Here is a 15,202-nt window from a genome sequence, read left to right as displayed (position 1 = left end):
CGCACTGCAGCTTCTCCTGGGTTTGAGGGGTGTGAGGCTGGTGACTGGAGTGGATGGTGCATCCGTAGTGCTGAGTCTGCCTGAAAGAGATTTCTCTTTCTGCTTCATCTCAAACCTTCGTTAGTTAATTCTGGCTTTGTCTAACTGTCATTACTACTAGCCCAATGTGTTTTTTCTTAGGGTCTTTTGTGATTTGATTCCTTCCTTTTCCTTCTTTACCTGAAGTGTAAAGGATTAGTGATAGAGCCTCTTGGTTTCCTTTTTCTTCCTTCTTCTTAGCTTATGTCACAATGCCATTTTCTATTCTGAGTTCTGTATCTTTCCAAAAATGGTGTATTAATATAGCTTTGCTTTTATTTACTCATTATGTGAAAGTCTGCCATTTGTTTCTCAATCCAAAACAGGACAAACAACAACTGTTGTTATAATGGTGCATATAGCACAGTTAATTAATAATCCTTTCCTTGCATAAATGTCATAATCACACACCTAATACAGACGATGTAATAATAAGTCTCTGACTTATTGAGAATGATACTAAAATTCTTTTTGTAAGAAATACCACTTTGAGTAATTTGTAATAAATAAGCTTTTCAAACAGATACTTTTATCTCTTGTGAAGAAATATGTAGGCATTTTCTCTCTCTTTCCCCCCCTTTTTTCCTTTTTTTCCCCCTCCATTTTCACATTATTTCAGATGGTGTAGGGATCTTTTCATTCTGCTTCTTTAGAATAACTTTTTATGTAAATGCAACATGACAATTTTTTGTGGTAGTGGACAAAAGTAGCAAAATGACATGCTTGCTGCCTTGAAGGGTGTTATTTTCTGTGTTTCTATTTAGCTAAGACAGCTTGACAGTTAAAAATCTAATCTTCTTCAACTTGTAGATTCAAGATGCTGCAAGTCAAGGCTTGAAATTTGTTGGAATTATACCTCAGTACCATTCCCAAAAGAACTGTCTTGTCAGCGCCTCCCTGACACCTGCCAGTAACAACTCTGTGCAATCAAAAGATAATAAAAATGTTTCAAATTACCCTGAGGATCATGCTTCACCGGATGGCGAGAAAATAGATGGCATTAATGGATGCAGTACTTCAACACAGAGTGAGGAAAGTGCTGACCAATGTGCCACATCCAGAGAGGGCTGTAGAGGTGAAGGACAGGCTGCTGAAGAGCTGAATCTCAAGTCTGCGAAGGGAAACGAGGAACAGTTTCAACACGCGAACCTGAGTGTAAGAGGAGCAGCAGACAAGATGAATGGACTAGCAGAGAATGAAACACCAGCACGATGTTTAAAACCACTTACTGGCAGTAAGTATTGTAGTGACCTCTCCTACATAAAAGCCAAGTTAAAATTGCCTCGATTATGTTCCCAGCTCCTTTAGGGAGTGGGGATGCAGGGGGGACATTACCACTGTGATAGTGAAGAAAAGATGTCTCAAATGAGCCACTTAACCTGATTTCAGCATGGTTACACAGTTCACAACAACTGAGCATAACTTAGATGGCAGAGATGATATAAGCAGGTGCAGCTTTGTTATGGCCCATATGTATGCCTGAGTGTAAAGACTTATTTTTGTCTGTTTGGCTGAATTGTTTCATCTCTGTATTTGTTGCTATACCCTGAGAGCTCTTGATCTTTGTGTCCTTTTTGTCTGTTTGAGTAAAAAGCCCTGCTAATCTACCTGACAAGGTTTTGCAGCAATAGAAGGAATAAGTCACAAAGCCTTATCACAGTTAGCCCCTTTGTAGCAGGTGAACATAGCTGGAATTAAACCATGTCAGGAACAGCAGGAATATATGTGATCTGGACCCTGAAGTCTCCTAGTATTCTATCGTCAGGCTGGGGGTCAGTGCTACAGTCAGAATTGTAATTACTGGAAATCAGCAGTTATTTTTGTTAATAACTTACATTTGCTAATTCATAATAAAGATCATCTTGGTAATGGGGCTCCTAATAATTTGCCTTCCAATTCTTTCTCTCCTTTTTTTTTTTCTTTTTAAGATTTTTCTCCATATACTGGGTTTTTTTCTCTCATTTCTTTGACATAATATTCTCCTCAGGCATGCTTTCCACTTTTTAAATGTCATTTAATGCCATCAAAGACCACAAGTCTCATCTGAGGTCCCAAAATAACTTCCATAAGGTGTTTGATGCTCAGGGGTTACTTCTGTAGCAAGAACTGTAGTTCAAAACAAGATGTAGACCAGAGTAATTTAGAAAATTAAAAGGAATCGAAAAAAGATTCTTTCCTCATTTCCAGTTTAAACCTCAAAATACTTTTCTTTCCTATATTTGTTTAAATGCAAGAAAACCATGTTTACACCTATTTCTCTTACGTTTTCCTTAATTTTCTTGTGAGCTACAAATCTCTTCAAGGGGAATGTAGATGGAATTTCTGAAGCTGGTACTGTCCTTGACTTTAATTTATCCCTATTCTTTAAGTCTTACATAGATTCAGTCAAACAATTCTACCCCTGTGGGAATTGTGTGTGTAGGACCAAGAATGACTTTGCGTTGTACTCTCCTTGGACTATTGTCTTGGTTTCCGGTGCGGTTTGGTGTAATCAGCTTTTCACCATCAAATTTGGATCATGCTCTAGTAACCTTTCACCATACTTTCTTCAGTTTTTGTTGGGCAAGGGGGCACCCAGATTTGGTAAAAACACAGCTATTGTTTGAACAATTTCTTCTGGTTTACACCCTTAAGAGTTGGTCATCACAACACTAGAATCTTACACATAAAAACCTCTCTTAGTTTTATAGTTAAAAATTAGTTATCTCCAAGTCTAATCAGACCAGTTCTTTTTTTATATATGCTATGAGAGTTAACTTAGGAATTTTAATCATCTTTTTCATGCTGTTCTTCTCCATACTGAACATTGAAATTCTTTTGCTACAAGTGACCATGTTCGCTGTATTTCTACATAATGTGAAGAGGATTACTTTCAGTTTTTCCAGCTTTTGTCTGGAACACACCAGGATTTTATTGCAGTGGCTGATTTGCCAGATAAGAGGGTTTATTTTAAAAATGCATTTAGTTTTCTCAATTATCTTTCTTTCTGTGTGTGCTTTTTGGCTTTGTTTATTTTTCATTTATTTTTTTAATTGGTGAGTTATGCAAATAATTTCCAAGACTGAAGGTCTGAGAAGGCAGTTTTATGTGACAGCTCATCTACAATAGGATTTTCCCAAATCTTGTACAACATTGCTGATTTCTTTATTACTCTTGCATGAATTTTTGTTATTACAGCACTCCCTTTTCCTCCCATGGAAAATGTATTTCAGCTTTTGGCACGAGTTCTCCATCCTTCCTTGGGAATGTGAAGATTGAAAGCATCAGGTGGTGGTTTGCTTTTTTTTTCCCTACGTGTTCCGTAGGAGGTTACCACTCGTAAACTCCTTCTTCTCTACGTGAAACTTCAGGAAAAAAGTTAATATTTCTTAGTATTTGTGGGATCTTAAATTTGTTCTTAATTTTTGGTTTTTTAATTAACATTTTTAAATGTTATTTTTATGCTTCTTCACTTTATTCCTGAATGTTTTGTAGTGCTCATTCTCTTTCCCTGTTACTAAAGGGCTCTTCAAAGCATGTTGAAAAATATTTGCCTGTGAGCAAGGCACAGATATTCCAACAGTATGTCCAAAAGTGCTGTGTTACCTAGAAGCACCTGAAGGTGTCTTTGTCCATGCTGGAGGATTCAGGATTCAGATTTTCAGGTGAAAACTGTTGTCAGTAGTGACTTGGGTTAGACTGGTGTATTATGCAGTGACAAACCAAGTCGACACGGAAAGACTCCCACACGTTTTAAATGCATGTTGGTAACAACCCAGTGTCAAATCCAACCTACCATCTCCCTACAGATTTTCAGTTCCATGATTTGCTGTTGTTAGTGTAATCATGGAATAGTTTGGATTGGAAGGGACTTTATCATATATTTTCAAGCCCCTGCCATAGGCAGGGACACCTTCTAGTAGATCAGGTTGCCCAGGGACCCATCCAACTTCCAGGGATGGGGCAGCCGCAACTTCCTTGAGCAGCCTGTTCCAATGCCTCATCACCTTTGCCGTGAAGAATTTCTTCCTAATATCTAATCTAACTCTGCCCTCTCTGAGTTTAAAACCATCATTGCTTGTCCTATCACTCCATTCCCACGTAAAAAGTCCCTCTCCAGCTCTCCTGTAGGCCCCTTTAGGTACTGGAAGGTGCTCTAAGGTCTCCCCAGAGCTTTCTCTTCTCCAGGCTGAACAGCCCCAACTCTCTGAGCCTTTCCTTATAGGAGAGGTACCTCATCCCCATAATCACCTTGGTGGTCCTCCTCTGGGCTCACTCCAACAGGTCCATGCCTTCCCTGTACTGGGGACCCCAGAGCTGGATTCAGCACTCCAGGTGGGGTCTCACCATAGTGGAGTAGAGGGGCAGAATCCCCTCCCTCGACCTGCTGGCCACTCTGCTTTGGATGCAGTCCAGGATAGGGTTGGCTCTCAGGGCTGTGAGCGCACGTTGTCGGGTCATGTCAAGCTTCTTGTATTAGTGTCTTAATACACAAAAGGAAAATCTCCCTTTACAACATGAGTCTGTTCTGGGGGTCAGAATCAAAACAATCAGAGGAGCTTTCTGTGTGTGCTCTTCTGAGTTGGGATTATCATAATTTCTTTCTAAACAAGTGGTAAACAGCAAGAGGAGTCACATTAACATTTATTCCTTTTTACTCTGTTTGAGTTATGGTTTATGTCTGTGATCCTTAGATCTCTTTTCTTGTTGGTTGCATCGTGAGCTTTCAGCTCTTCTCTTCAAGTGCTGCCAGCCTGTTTCTGAGCATCTCCCTTCTGGTATCTTTTTCAATTTACACACTGCTTCTTGCTCAGTGACGTTTGTTAGAGAGCAGTTGTAACCTTTGTCTTGACATCTCTTTCTTTACTTTTACTTGAGGTTAGACTATAATAGCTTGGAAACAAGAGGAGCTTATTGAATGAAGGAATTTCTTATAATGTCTTTACCTTTTATATTAATATATTTTGAGAGAATTTTTGGTATTTGGAAGTCAATAGAAGTTTTACCATTTATTTCCTTGTCCAGTAATAAGTAATAAGTAATAATGTGCCCAATTTTTTATTAGTTATTTTATTGACAGTTGTACCCTTCTGAGAAGGAGTATCTGCATTTAAACTTGATTTCACTTTAGGGCTGTGAAAGCTCAGCTTTGCTGTCAGCAATGACTCTTTTGCCTACAGTAACTGTTTGTATGATATACTAGAGCGGAGTGTAGAAGATGTTCTCATTTGTGAGACCCTTCACAATTCCACTTTTAAATTTCATTTGCTGTTGTGTCAATGTCACACCTTGGCTCAGACCCAGAGTAAATCAGTGAACCAGCTAGCATAGTCTCTGTGTGAATGATTAATTGCATTTTCTTGAGATGAGACTGCTGTTGGCTTATTCCATGACATGGTGTTACCAAACCCAGGCTATTTAATACTTTAATGGCTATGATTTACGGACTGCAATTCCTCCTAAATTTGCAGTAAGATTTCGTATTTGGACTGATAGCTCCCGTAGGGGAGTGTTGCATTAGTACTCAGGTATTACTGTCTCTAAATGTTTTATTATCAACAGCGAATCCATTATGAGTAACAAATACTATAACAGCAAACAAAATACTGTATTAGGTTTTGGGACCCTACTGCAAAAATGTATTAAGGAGATAACCTCACCTCAAAGAATTTTTTGCAGTTGCACAGTGTGATTAGGCAAGGGCAAACAGTGGGTTATATTGTTTCAGCTGAAATTTTATGATACGGTTGTTGCATTACTCCACTTTTTTTACTCTTTGGTAGAAGCAGAGATCTTCGCTCTCTTCAACAAGCCAAAAACCCCACAAAAGTGCAGCCAGTATTATACAGTGACTATCCCTATGAGGATCTCCAGGAATGGGCAGACTGTCAACAGCTTAGAAGCAAATTGGCTGGAGCACATGACAGATCACTTCAGGAAAGGAGGCTCATTGGTAAACGGCATCTTCAGCCTTGGAATGGTAAATGGTATGGAAATTACAGTAAGCATTATGCTGTAATTATTTTCCTTTTCCTCTAATAGAGGTCATTATCTTTGAAGAGAAGATATTTGGGAGATGCTTTAATATAGTCCTGGGGAAGATTTGTTTTAGATCAGCCTCTTTCAGTGAAATGGAATGAAAGCACAGAAAATATTTTGGCATTTGAATAAGGAAAACAGATCTTGTATTTTATAATACAATAGTAGAGATGATCTTGTAATTGTGGAAATATAGAGAGTTAATAAACAGTAGCAAGTAAAGTGAATTAAACTAATAAGATTGTAAAGCAGATGACATAAATAGAAGAGTGACTTTCCTCTTAGCTGTCTGGCCACACACTGCATCTGGATCTGATTTCAGGTCAGCGTAAGGACTCTTGAGTTTTATCTGGCCAGCAAGTGGTCAGTTACTCCCAGTTCTTGCAGAGGCCCTTTCTACCCTGATGGCACCATGTTTTACGAAATTGTCTCCTATTTTTGTTTTATCCTAGCTAGAGTGATGTATAAATGTTGGTCTTAATATAAAAGGATTAAAACCCCCCAGATTTTTGCATGTTGTGAAAATGTGGCACTAAGTCCAGCCTAATACTTGTAGCCAGTCTGTACTATATTTGTGGCCACCATGGCTTTGAAGATAAGCCTGCTGTACAAAGACAGACTTTGGTGCATAGTAGGGATCCAAGAGACATAATCAAGGAACCATGAGAACAACTGAAGAGAAGTACTTAAACACAAAAATGTTAAAGTTACAACTGGATTAATTTTACTGGAAAATTACGTGACTGGTATACTTCATGGTTAAAGTGCTTATGACTGAATCTTTCACCTAATTTTGGTTTGTTTTGCATTCTTCAAAAGGAGTGTGGTAACTCAGAGCTTGGACATTGCTACTAAGATTTGTGCTTCAAAATTATAGGGGAACTGCTTCTAAGTATCTTATTCCCATTTTGCTGCTGGTCAGAATTTCAGGACCCACGATAAAACACAGTAATATGAGTCAGTTCTGGTAAAAGTCAATCAGGAAATTAACAGGCAATCCTAATTTTTCATTTTACAAACAAGTATCAAAAAAAGGAAGGGCTAAAGTTCAGCTGATGGAATGCTTTCACACAGCTTCCTGGAAAGCCTTGTAATTGCTAGTTAACTTGCTTAAAAACAAATGGTCATTTACTTTCTGTATATAAATTGCGACTCACAGAGGCAAACCTAATTGACTCTATCAGGCTCAATGTGTTTTTTTAAATAAAATCTGCTTATCAGTGAACTCTAAAATGATTTAAACACAGCATTTTTTCAGTTATTTAAACTTCTGGAGTTCATTTACATAACGGAGGCCTGGGGGGAGTTAATGTACTTGGATACCAGAATGAGGATTGCTGGATAACTGCCTGTGAACATAGATGAAGTAGGCTTGAATGATGACACTAAAGTTTCAGTGCAAACAGGACAACAAATTATGTAGAAGTGGACAGATTCAGGATTAAGTCAGATTAGAGATGGAAGGTGAAAGATTAGTAAACATTTTTGTTAGCGTTTTACAGTTACAAGAAGAACAGGTTTCAAAATCAAAAAGCTGGAACAAGGTTTCTGAAAGTGTATTATGCTATTAGAAGAACATTACTAAGAACATCTGTGAGTTACTATCAGTTGCAGTTAAATGTTTTATCATTTAAATCCTAATTTTTTGTTATGCTGCAGAGAAATGGAATACCTTTTTCATTCATATGCCAATCAGTATGAAACAACGCAGGGTAAGGAGGAGGGAAGAAGTGGGGGCTGAGGGCTTCTCAGCTCCTTGCAGCCTATCTTGCTCTTCATAGCTAGTCTTATTCACTGATTAATCCTCTTCCAAATTAAGGTAATATCGGCATACTTTAATTGGTTATATCACATTTCTTTGTTCTGGGGGCTGATTTTCTTTTTGGCTTAAAGTATGAATTCATTATTTTGCTTATTAGACTTACAAGCAGGGTTATTATCTTCTTCTTTTCCCCCTTGTCCTTGGAATACCCAATGAAGTGAAGATTTCCAGATTGTCAGCAGTCATAAATCTGTTTCTTCCTTCTGCTAACAGTTTAATAATTAGTCTTTAAAAGAGTTTTAAAGTTCACTGATAACAATAGTTTCTTTTTGCTTATTGTAGCAGATAATTATAAACAGAAATATAACACAATTACAAATCACAATATGTAAACCATAAAGAGTTACATCATATATTAAATGTATTCACATTTTGCTAGTAAGTCAGAAACAGCAGTATGCTTGGTTCTTGAATGTTCTTATGCTGACAGATAACAGTTATTTATTTAAATTTGCAGTTCAGTTACTTGATGGTGTTTTTCATCCGACTGTAATTGGTTATCCTGCCTGTAGTCCCAGATGTAATGATCTGGGGTCCTAATGATCTAATGATCTAAAGTGATCATAGGAATTCACCCTTGCCCTCTTCTAGTGAGAAGTGGAGATTGTAGCAGCAAGCTACAGATTATTGCCAAATGGAAAGGAAGTAGCAGGTGGGGTCTCCTTTCCTGTGACTGCAAGTCTCCAATCAGCAGTGTGAGAAGGCAGGAAGAGTCAAACCTCTTCAAGGTTGTATTTTGATACCTTAACAGAGTAATCACAAGCCTATTCGTCTTTAGTTGTTTTGAATGTCTTTAAATACCCGGCATTCTTGTATTTGTTTCACTATCCTGTCTGTGAATTTTCTGCCTTTCAAACTTAGAAAAAGCCAGCCAACCAACCGGGAAACATTGACAGTACTTAAACACAAAGCAAATGAAAGAAAACGTGAGTTGCTTGGCAGGGGAGAGTAGTCAGGTTTTTAAGAGGGCCAGATTGATGGTCTCTGTTACACTGCCTCCGACAAAGATGAACCAGTGATGCGTTTGACCGATTATCGTCACCTTAGCCACTGAAGTGCCTGGGATTGCTGTCGTCCATATGGAATTATTTTCTCTGCGTGTACTGAAGGTGAAGAGATTCAGAAGGAGGGAGGAATGCAAATCTGAAGCAAAGGCCAACAGTCAGGTCACTTGCCACATAAAGCCACAGAGAGCTAGTTTTTTCCTCATTGAGAGCAACAGCAGCCTGAAGGTTAGTTTCCTAGGTAAGGGGAATTTGTAGTTTAAAGACAACAAGGGGGAAATTGTCACCCACTAGGACAGCTGTCATGGTAAAGTAAGTAATCTTTCCCCATATACTTCTTGGAAATCAGAAGCAAGAACATCAAAATAGCTTTTTGTCAACCGAGCTACATCAAATATTTATACAAGCCAGTGAAAATAGCTTTTTGCACACAGTAGGATGCCTTAATAAAAAATGCAGTGGTAATGGAACATTTTCAGAAGAAGGACAGTGATTGCAACCTTTATTTTTGGAGCCTTTTCTTCAAGAAAGAGTGAAGTTCAAGATTAGAGATTGAGAAATGATACTACAAATGGCAAAGTAAGTCAAAATGCTTTGGTTTATTGGCGTTCCTTACTGCCCTATTGCAAATGAACTAGAATTTGAAAGTCCTAAGGACTTTTTTAACTTAAGCGAAGTTTCAGGAGCTAAATCTTGTTAAAAAAGAGATTACCAAAAGAGAATACAGCTGCATCAGAATCAGGAAATACCTTGCATGAGAAACAGTGGAAACTGGAAAAACCAACTCACTATTTAAAGCTTTAGATGGCTGATCTTTGTAGACAGGTTGGGTAACCTTCTGCTGAATAAATATAGGCATCTGTCCTGCAGGTATCTGTGTATGAGTTGTCACCCCAAAGTGCCATTATAATCAATGGGGATCTAGGCCTAGACCTATACAGTCAGTAGGATTTGTGTTACAATCCACCTCATCCTACATCAGGATATGCAAAAGAGATAAGATACATCTAGATAAGACTGATACTTGGTGCTTCCTTTGCCTTAGTCTTTGAGAAGGAGGTTGGACTGTAGACCTCCTGAGGTCCCCATCCACCTGAATTATTCTATGATTCTATAAAACTGTTAGATCATGTGCACCTTACCTAGTGGGGCAGCTCTAGAACATGTGTGTATAGACTGAAGTTGCTTTTAGATCTAGAGTACCTGTGTGATAAAATACTACAGGCAGACTCAGTGCATCTGTCCATCTTCGTGTCTTTCCACACCTTTGTGTTAAGTTTCCCTGATATTCCTGCTGATCCTGACAGCATAGTGTGGGTTATGCATGCCTTTTCTCCAAAATATGACTCTGTTAACTTACTTTCTGCTGCTTTTTCCTTTCCCCCAATTATTCTCTGCATCCCAAATGCTTCACATGCAAAGGACTTAATGATCCAATTATTGTTTTCTTTACCTCCCCTTTTCTCTCCAGAGTAGTAGATAGCCTGTAAAAGGGAAGTTGTACAGCCAAGGTGTGAGAATTGGAAGGTGTGCTTCATGGCATGAAAGTTTAAAACACTGTGGCACGACAAGTAGAGAGGAGGTTGCTTATGGTTAAGAGGGAAAATCTTGAGCATCATCAACCAGTTTCTTTTATAGAGTTTTTTACCAGCATCACTCTGTTGAACAGACAGTACTCTTTACATTTACAGCAGCTGTCTCTCCCTCATCGGTTCCTCCCTCACAGTCTTCTTATTTTCTACAGGTTTCTTTCCTAGCAAAAAAAAAAAAATAAAAAAAAAATCCATGGATTGCAGGATTGATGGATGTAACCTTCAAGAGTAATCACTGTACATCCAACAAGAAAGCAAAGTCACAGAATCACTTAGGTTGGAAAAGACTTTTAAAATCCTGAGTCCAACCATAAACCCAGCACTGTCACAGTGGAAGTGTCTGCTGCCTGTAGGGTCTCACAAACTCAGCTATTAGTTTCTAAAACGTTACATATGTGCCGTGATATTCACATATGTGGAAGCTGTGAATTGCATGAGTGGAATGTGCAGCAGAATAAACCACAAAGGATGATTTATGAGGGAGTGTAAACACACACATGCTGATTGTGTTTTGATCGCTTATTAATTAGCTGGCAAATGCGTGGGGTGAGCTCAAGCTGCAGTTGTGCCAACAGTGTGACACCGAATTTCATTAAGAGAATTCACAACACAGGAGCAGTGCACTGGTGCCGTATAAAGCTCCCCCTGGCAAGATCTGGATGTCTGTGTCTAGTAGGGATCTATGGGTTTCTGCTTTCAGTCTTAGATGCTGTCCTGTCATCCCTGCTTTGGAAATGAAAGGGTTTTTTGTACATTGTGCATCCTGAAATAGATTTGGGTATGGGTTTGGGTGTTGGAATGTGATACACTGCACAGAAGTTCCCTCTTTGCAATGTCAGGTCTAGTTTTCATTCAAAAAAGTGCCTTTTTTGAATGGAATATGGTAATTAAAGCTTGTACCCATAGCAAGCTTGCTCTGCCTGTGTTTTCAGACCTGTAACCCAGCTTCTTGGTGATCTGGCCTGTTATTTCACAACAAAAATATCTGTTCTCTTTACTTGGATGAGAAATCTGCCTGTATGACAGGAGTTACTGCTTTGTAGTCCAGCTCATCCTCCTTGGAACAATGTGTAATACTGGCTTGCTGTAGTGGTGAGGAGTCTTCGTCTCTCTTTATTCTAAATAGAGTTGCAGGAAACCTGCCTGCAAAGGCAGTGTGAAAGTAGACAGAGTGTTTTTCTTCTTTCAGTCTCCAAACACAATCTCAAGGAGAATCTCTAGTAATTGGTTTACAACTTTTTTCCTTCACAACTGAACTACAAATAAATATGCTGTGTTAATTTAGAGACAAGTATTTGCATCTCCTCACTTGCAACTTAATGACTTGACTGCAACGGCAGCAAGAGAGAGTAGGGACAGTGCAAGTAGAAGCAGGGGGGCTTGACACCTGCAGCAAGAGTCTTGCTACAGTGTGTGTGTGTAGACTATTCCTCCAAATGTAGGAATCTGGTCAGCTGTGGGCTTTGCCCACAACAAATTTGTTATTTCCAGATAATAAATTGGATTTAGATCATGTAATGACATCAGAATATGTTGACTGAGGTTGTGTCTGCAAGAGGTAAGAAGCCTCAATCCTCTTCATTGCCTCTTTTGTGAAAATCGTTTCTGAGTTTGATGTATGTTTTCCCTTGGAGGCAGCAGTGCTTTCCTGCTGGCATTTCTTGACCTCATAACATCCACCAGGAAATCAGGAGGACCCGATGAAACACCTAAGCAGGCTTATCCAGAAGATTCCTATCAGTTCAGGAATCTGTCCTTTTGGCATGTGTGACTGCATTTCAAAAACATGTATCCTACCAGTGCAAGGAACATAATTTTCCTAAGAATGTAAGGAAATTATCATTCAAAAGACAAAACCTGGGGAAGGCATAAGCAAGGTCTTTATAATCAGTCATACAGGGTAAATATATTATTCATACTAGAAAGGCTGAAAAAGATGCTTTGTGGCAACGTGAGAAGAGTTTTCTCTGTTTATAAATAATACAGTCCTTCTTATTTACAGCTTTTCTAAATATAATTCTGTTGCTTCATCAATTAGCTTATTTTAACAAAGAAAAGTAAGTGCGTTTTTTCAGTTATTCTGATTCTGTTACATCACGGAGCTGACGAAACGTGAGTTCTTGCGTATGGGAGCTGATTATGGACTATTCAGTTAAGTTGAAGGAGAAAGTGCTGCTTGAGTAACTTTAGTGGTATGTGTTATCTGAAAAAAGGCTGAATGTGTTGGGAATGCAAATGAGAATAGAGAAGCACTAAACCAGATGGTCAAAATGCCTTCATAAATTGATTAAATAGTTATGAATGTATCTTTTCTTTCACACTGTTCAGATATGCCAGATCATCCTTAGTCCATTTAGCTCACTGAGATGCAGTGGCTGATCCATGTGCAGGGTTCTGACTTCTGTGAATGAATAGATATAGTCATATATATAATAAATATCATAAATACAAATCAGTATACTTTGAACAACCCTTGAAAATAACACACTGACTTAATACATGGTGTTTAGTGCATTTATAACTTCAAGTAGGTGAGCAGTACTGCTAAACTGAGGACTGAATTAATTTTGCCTGCTCAGTATGGGAGAGCTGTGGGTTTTGGTGACAAACAGTGGAATAACAGAGTGGACAGCAAGGTTTGCTGTTAGGGAGTAGTATTGCTCTTAAAAACTGCTAAAGGTTAATAGAACTGGACTATTAGAGAATGTCTGTGAACTTTTTAGTAACATCTTGGAAGAATATGTTATTAATAAATTCAGATGCCTCACTACACAAGGAATACCTTCCATAAAGCTTAAAATCAATCCTGTGTTTTCACAGAGTCTTTACACGGGACAATGGATGGAGTATTTCTCTTTGAAGATGTTCCTGTGGAAGACAGTAAAACCATGCAGGGCTATGATGCAATTGTGGTAGAGCAGTGGACTGTCTTGAAGGTATGTGTACAATCTTTCTTCTTTGATTTTTTTTTTTTTAAGTCAAAACACTCTAAGACTGCGTGGCAGACTCTCATGTGCTGATCTGTGCTCCAACAGTATCAGACAGGCAACTGAGGTAAAGGGATGGAACATAGCAGTAATGCCAGTTAACCACACTTTAGTTTTGTACAGTGCACTTCCGATTTTGATAATCTTCATGCTTTACTGGGGGGGACAGGAAATGTCAGCAATGGTGAGCAATGAAACTCAGGGCTATCTGTCCCAAAATTACAGATGTCTGCTAGATCTGTAAAGAGCATCTCCATTGGTTGCCAGGGCAACATGATCACACCAGTCACTGTAGCATTGCAGTTCTAAAGAAGGCAGCCCTTTAGGTAGGCTGAGCTGCAGCAGGAGTGCACAGATAACTGCCTTGGTTTCTGTCTGACCTCCTTCTTACGCTGAAAGAACTGTGCATTTTGGATAGGTCCCTATAAACAAACCACGTTTGTCATGGCTTGGCTTTCTACGGATCCAAGTGCCCACTCAGATCAGTAGAAACATTGTTTAGACCAGATTGGTCAGTAGCGATCTCCCACCACAAATTTGATACACAGATAGATATTTGAAAACCTGGGCTTAAATTCTTTGTGACTTGAAGCAAAAAGAACATGGAGGAAAAGAAGAAGTTGTGTAACTCTTAGAAGGTTTTTATTTTTTTTTATTTTATTAATTGTCTACTAAAAATAGATATTATGTATCTGTAAAGGCAATACCTGATGTTATCACTTGGAATATACTGTAAATGGTGTAAAATCCTGAGACAGACAATCCATCCTTTTGGCATACACATGCCATAAGACTGGATTAAAGGAAAATGGGACAGATGCTAGATTAAGTGTGTAAAATTCCAGGAGACTAGGATTAAGACTTTTGTTAGTAGATAATGACTTTGCAGTGTAGCAAGAAATGGCCATATAGTAACAGCTAGAAACAACTTGTAGAACAGTATAATACGTTAATAGCAGCTTTTCTTGTTGCTGAGGGGCATCTGAAAAAATGATTCCTATATTGCATTAAATGTTAGTCATGACAGACTTGACTGTAAATTCTTTTTCATTTTTAGGGTCAAATTATGGTGTTGCCACTCAGGAACAAGGTTTTGAGATAATGACAGATGGTTCCATGAGTGCATTAGGTCAGGGCTGATCAAGAAGGCAAATGTTAAGAAGCATTAATGTTAACCATATGTTTAAAACTGTTAGGAAATGAATAGAGGGTGAAACAGCAAACATATACTACTACATACTACTGTGTAAGCTGTGTTTGACAGCACCTTGTTTCAGAAGGTTGTGTTAGCACTGTAATTTTTCAGAGAAGAGCAGTGGGGATAATCCATGATACAGACAGCTTCCATATTAGGAAGACTTTTCATGGGTGTGTCGTTTCAGCCTGGAAAAGAGAAGAGTTCCAGGGAATGGAATAGGTAGAGACTTCCTAAATCATGGGAAACATGTAACAAGAATTGTTTGCCATCTCTTTCAGTACAAGAGCTAAGGACTGCCACACGGCACAAGTCAGGGCCAGGTGCAAAGCAAGCAAAAAGGAGATAATTCAGATAATTATTTATGCAGCAGATCTGTACAAACTGGATTTCTTTCAGTAGAAACTAAACCAGATGTGCTGAGAGGAAGTACACAAAATATTCGGGGCAGGTATCCTGCATGATTGACCTAATATATATTACTTTTCCTTAGCTGTCACTTATAG

At 38.6% G+C, this 15,202-nt stretch overlaps 1 protein-coding gene across 1 annotated transcript in view; it reads left to right on the top strand.

The window, feature by feature from the left end:
• Positions 1-15,202, top strand: part of RFTN1 (raftlin, lipid raft linker 1) — a 102,893-nt gene that overhangs the window by 71,248 nt on the left and 16,443 nt on the right. Inside the window, exons 5-7 of the mRNA XM_017835495.1 lie at positions 889-1,312; positions 5,841-6,044; positions 13,335-13,450. Of these exons, the coding sequence (XP_017690984.1) occupies positions 889-1,312; positions 5,841-6,044; positions 13,335-13,450 (744 nt within the window). The remainder of the gene's footprint in view (positions 1-888; positions 1,313-5,840; positions 6,045-13,334; positions 13,451-15,202) is intronic.

The sequence above is a fragment of the Lepidothrix coronata genome, unplaced genomic scaffold (genome assembly GCF_001604755.1).
Source record: "Lepidothrix coronata isolate B3197 unplaced genomic scaffold, Lepidothrix_coronata-1.0 Scaffold258, whole genome shotgun sequence".
NCBI classification, from domain to species: Eukaryota; Metazoa; Chordata; class Aves; order Passeriformes; family Pipridae; genus Lepidothrix; species Lepidothrix coronata.
Note: the sequence above shows the minus strand (reverse complement) of the source record. Positions and strands in the feature narration are given on the sequence as shown.